Consider the following 6,000-nt stretch of genomic DNA (forward strand, 5'->3'; position numbering starts at 1 on the left):
CTTTAACTTGGTCTCTTCTTAGACCTGATACCAGTGTTGTCCCGAATCTATAATAGAGGATATCTCTTTTTCTATAGCCTCCTTGGATTTGATGTCAATTCCTATTGTGAGAACCTAACCATGGCCCTCCTTTCTCGAGTTGATGACTCGCCAACTTGATGTTTTTACATTGGAGTTCTGGCAAACTGGTGATACGTCCCTGATTGCCTCCAGGTGTTGGGCGGATTTTCATCCTGGCTTTTTCTATCCTAACTGGAGCACAGGTTAGAGTTTCTTGCTCCCCCTCTTGCTTGAGGAGATGCACCAAGCTGCTTCTTGGTTTCTCTACTCTGCCCCTTTTCGAGGAGTGTTTTCGCTTTTGTTTCCTTTGGAGCAAATAATTCGTGGAGCAGTCGGAGGGATCTCCGTGCTCCTTCTCCGTTGAGATCTACTCTAAGCGGGTCGTTTAGCCCGCTTTTAGGGGAAACGGTAGCTTGCGTAGCTTGTTGACAGCTACGAGATAGATAGCTACTATAGAGAGAGGCTTCCGACCCTTACTAGAAAAGGTGGTAGCTTGTATAGCACTTGTGGAGGCTGGTCTCGTGCAACTGCAGCTGCCTCTCCTGTAGTTCCCTTTGGGGTTAGTCCCTTGGAACTTTGCACTGTTAAAGTTCTCAGTATTATTGTTACAGTGTTTCCCTTTAAATTTACCGCAAGGGTTAGTCGGTCCACTTCTATACAGCCCTGCATGTAGAGGTAAGGGAGGCAATAATACAATAGGTATTCCCTGGTGCACCAAGATTTTGACCAGTAGAAACTAGTCTTGTAAACGCCACGCATAGCCACGCATTTCTTTGACCTGGTCCCGCCGCCGTAGGATTTAGGTTTTTGGTGAGGTTGTCTCCTCTTGGACCGGGTGGTTAAGCCAAGAACCCCCGACATCTCAATTGTATAGTTTAATATTCGAGAAAAATAATTTTTAGCAAATAAATTTGTGAGTCTGAAAACGTTCTATCCTTTTTTTCTTTCCATCTTTCTAAAATTATTGTTAAGTTTTCACAAGTTTTATGTCAGTTTTTAGCAAATAACGACGAGGGATTAGCCTCCCCAAAATAATCATCGATTGTCATTCCCAGTCGTTTTTGACCCTGTTTTTTTCGATCATATGGTAGATTTAAAATATTCATTACAAACATAGTAAATATTTATGGCCTAGATAACACCATAGAAAACTGATATTTTATATTACGATTGTTTAACATGTACTTAACTATAATTTATCTAGATATTGTTATCAAGAATACTAGAACAAAAAATAATAACCGTTATCAGACCCTATTAAGCTTATTTTTGATTTTAAATTAAAATAAGTGATTAACTAGTAATGATACTTTGTGGAATAATTCTGGAAATTTTTCTTACAGCGACCGAAATAACATGCGACGAAGAAGACGGTCACATCAGCTACCACCCTGACAAGGCGGATTGCAAAATGTATTACATGTGTGAAGGCGAACGAAAACATCACATGCCATGTCCGGCCAATCTAGTCTTCAACCCCAACCAAAACGTATGCGATTGGCCAGAAAATGTCGAAAGCTGTCAACAGTTTACCCCTGCCCCACCACCGAGCCGATAGATAACCATATGTTGCGCTTTCTTAATTGTTAAAAATAAATGTAAAATTGTAACTTGGTTTAGTTAATTTATTGTACATAGAAAAAATTACAAATTGATATGATCGTTATAAATAATTAGCGGTATCCGCTTAGTGTTTCTCTGTAATTAAAATCATTCATGGTGTATAAAAAATGAAATACCTGATATTATGTGAATGTCTAACCATATTATCGATTGCAACTATGATCTGTGTGATAATTTTAGGAATGAAAAGGAATTTACAGTATAATTTTAATATTCCAAAAATTAGAGAAATTTTCACTGCCATAAAAATATATTAAAGTTCTTTATATCTATTTTTTGTCATAAGTATTTTAGTCTAATCTGATTTGAAAATATTTATATAGATAAAAAACATGTAAAATGGATTTGTAGTTTACATAAAATTTATTAAATGAAAAATAAACATATTTTTATATTTTTATCTTACTATTTTGTGTATTACTGTTATAATTAAGCGAATATAGTTTGTAAATATTTAAGTTTAATAAATAATAAAAATATATGTAAGTTTACTTCATATTCGTCAATCGACATCTTAGGTTATAGCCATAGATAAAAGAAAATAATCTTCTATTAAGATAGATATGAAACTTAATAGTAAAATTTTGGATCAAAGCGTCCCTCCGTATTCTTAGTAGAGACTACGTTTAACCCAGCGCCTTCGCCTTTTCTGCTGTAAATATTTTTTATGTTTATATTTGATTTCAAAGGATTTTAAAGTTACACTGATATATTAGTATATCAGAGTAACTTTAATAAAACATATATATATTTTACAGTTTATTAAATATAAATTTTGACTACAAGGTAGAAAGTAAATCACAATATTTTATAAAACTTATAAGTATACCATTTTTACAGTTAATAAATAATAAAACTATTTCTGACTATGATATTTAAAATTTAGATAGATAGAATATTAAAAAACGTACCGGTATTTGCAGGCGCAGGCCCAAATTCAATAAAAACCAAAATTTTTCCTGCGAAAAACGGGCTTCTTTCACAGAAAAGGTATTTTTTGATTTATCAACAATCGTTGTCAAGTTGACAATATACAGGGTGTTTTCTAATTAGTCGAAAAAATTGTGATGTGATTCCTCATATGTTCTTAAAGCAATTTTTATATAACCATTAGGTCTAAAGTACTACAAGGTGTTAAAAATTTTAAAAAAATCGATATTTTGCTTGAAATAAATGGTACACTACCGCTTTTTTAAAGAAAATATATTTTTTTCTTGACTGGCCATCCTTTTTCAACAAAATTGATCTTTTGAGTTTTTCTTGTTCATCAAACGGTTGCCGAGAAAAAAATAAATATACTTATTAAGAGCCAGCCTTAAGCCGTTTTCTAACGATTTTTTATTTTTTAGATTAATTAGGAAACAGCCTGTATATGCATATCACAGGCAACCAAATAAACTAGGAACCTCTAAAAATTATTTTTCCGACCACTAGCAACATACCGTGTTTTTAGTGAGTACTAAATTATTTTATCAAAACTTCACCATATAAGTTTCCAGGCAATGGTTATAGCTGACAACAATATTGTTACGCCTGTAATATTGAAAAAATTTACACCTGATTGCATTCTAAACCACAAATGTCCCATCAACTATTCCATTGTTTCCTCGGTTGTTTCTTCATTTTCCATTCCACCCACTGATTGCCCATCGCGGAGTTTTCTTCTATATAGATAATATGCCCAAGAATATTGAATAATTTTTCCTATATTTTATAGCTTAGAATTGTCGCAGACAGGCGTTTTGTTGTTGCAAATATACTCCCAACCCTAAAAATTTGACCATTCTCTAACTGGCCAGGACAAGTTACTAAAACATTAGATGATCAAATCTATTTTTCAAAGGCTCCTTGATGAAGAATTAGTGTTTTTACCATATCCATGGCACTCTACATTGAATTTTAAAATACAATTTTTTATTAAGCAAGAATGTCAAAAGTTGACATATCATATGTCATTCTATTCAGAATGTCATTTTCTATCAAATAAGGTAAAAAAATACCGAGGGTGCCATTTAAAAATCCAAAGTTGTAGTCATTTCCGGTGAAACGGGAAGTGACCAAAAACAATTGAATACACCAATCAATCCTAATTTATGTCATATACTAACACACCAAATCTCGTTTTTTTATCTGAAAAAATAAAAAAGTTATAGGGGTGAGCCACTTTTGAGACGTATATCATTTTTTTCCAAAGGAAAAAAGCCTGAAATTTTTATAATTTTTATCAAACACGCACAAATAAAACTCGTGAAAATAAAACGATATACAGGGTGTGTCTTGAAAAAGTAACAAATATTTTTAGAGATGCTATATTTCGATCCAAGAAACACATTTATGAGTTTCTTTAGCATTTTTTTTTTGAAAATTTGATATTTTTTTTTATTTTTTAGTTAAAAATCATAATATCTTAAGAATGTGCTGTTAGTAAGTTAAATTTACAAGAGAGAAAACCCTGAGAAAATCCAGCGGTTCTCAAAATATAAGCAAAAAACCATTTTCAAAGTAAATAATCCGGTTTTTTGGACTTATTTGAAAAACGGTGAAGAGAAAATATGTAATGAGATCTTTATGAATGCCACGTGTGTGTTTAGAAATATTTGCACTTATTTAAGACTCTGTATATAAATAAAATCAGTTATGAGATATTCAGTATATTTGATTCTAAAATAATGCTATTTATACTAGAACAAATTCTATTAGGAATAGGAGAATACACTTTTAACAAGGTGCCTTTCAAAAAGTTGCCGCAACTCAAGATTACTATATTAAACAGGCTGCCTCCTAACTTTTGGACCAATAGGAGCGAAGCGGCAACTACGTCACAGATATGCTAGAGAACGTATAAAATCATAGATAAAGGAATAAAAAATAAACGCAACGAAGAAAAAAAAAATAAATGGGCAATGTAATAAAGAAAACAAACATCAAACAACTGAAAAGTATGGACGCCATACACAATGAATATCGATTTGGAAATGCACTGGCGGACTTTAGACAGTTTTTATCATATCTGTAACGTACCCGTATAACCACGCGATATAGTAAACTCAAGCCTGTATAGATTAGTTTCTTTGCTATAAAGATGTCGCGATAAAGACTTCATATATAAAGCATATTTAAAGAATACTCAAATATTTCCTTTACAGACATGTTCTATATTTAATCTTTATAGCAACCATAAAGCACTGCCTGTATATGTTTTCCTATAGAGAATAGATGAATGATATTTATAACGCAAATAAAGAATCTATACAGTATCGATAACGCATAAATACAGATTCTATACAGTTTTTCGGTGACAATATCCACTTTTACGAAAACTTTACTTATCCTTTATTAACTCTATAAAAATTTGTATAGTTATAAATAGTAAATATATGCTGATCCTTTACAATTTCATGTATTTTATATATCTATAATCGTCGATGTATCTGAGCGAGTAGACGTGTCTTTTAGCACGCTCCCCATATTTTCTAAAATTTAGTTACTTTCAGTAAAAGGAAAACTGTGAAACAAGTGGTTTATAGTAAAAAATAAAACCTAAAAGACTCCGGTAATGAGTTTTTAGATTTAAAAACCAACGAGTTATAATATTTATTGGCTAATTAAAAATTGACCAATCAAAACTGTGTATACCATATTAGAGAAGTTCAGCAACATGGGACGGAATGAAACATCTCCTGTTCCTGCTCCCAGCACCAGAAGTACAAGTAACTCACGAAAAACTGAGGACGATCTGGAAAAACTGATCAATAAGGTATGTGCTACTTTTATCAATCAACTAAAAGAAGAATTAAGTGATAAAATCAAGCAAATTGATGTTAAAATAACCCAGGTCTGTGAGATACTAAAGAACATTAAAACAAAAATTGATAGCAATAAAAAAGAAATTTCCGAACTGCAGCATCCTGTCGAAAATTTGGAACAAAGATCAAAGGCGAACTCTCTACGAATATATGGAATTAAAAGAACTAAAGATGAAGACCTACCAGCCATCCTGACTGATATTCTTTCAGAAAAATTGAATATACAAGTGTCTTTAAAAGACATTGACTATGCTTTTCGATTAAAATCAAAAAATGATGAACGAAATGGACCGACGCCGATTATTGTAAACTTTGTAAGCAATATGACACGTAATAAGATTTACCAGGCGAAAAAAGAACTGAAGCATACCCCTATTTCGATATTTGAAGATTTAACTCGAGCCCGATACAGTTTATTAATGAAAACCAAGGAGAAATTCGGAAAACACATGGCATGGACTGAAAATGGTAAAGTTTTCGCTTGGGATGCTTCAACAAAGAAGAAAATAGC

General features: G+C 32.3%; 1 protein-coding gene across 1 annotated transcript in view; it reads left to right on the forward strand.

The window, feature by feature from the left end:
• The window catches only part of LOC115874312 (probable chitinase 10), a 90,180-nt gene extending 88,051 nt beyond the window's left edge, over nt 1-2,129 (forward strand). The window contains 1 exon segment of the mRNA XM_030889417.1: nt 1,404-2,129. Within this exon segment, the coding sequence (XP_030745277.1) occupies nt 1,404-1,618 (215 nt within the window). The 3' untranslated portion in view covers nt 1,619-2,129.
• Nucleotides 2,130-6,000: the final 3,871 nt, after the last annotated feature.

The sequence above is a fragment of the Sitophilus oryzae genome, unplaced genomic scaffold (genome assembly GCF_002938485.1).
Source record: "Sitophilus oryzae breed Bouriz unplaced genomic scaffold, Soryzae_2.0 scaffold_1274_pilon_pilon, whole genome shotgun sequence".
In the NCBI taxonomy this organism is placed as follows: Eukaryota; Metazoa; Arthropoda; class Insecta; order Coleoptera; family Curculionidae; genus Sitophilus; species Sitophilus oryzae.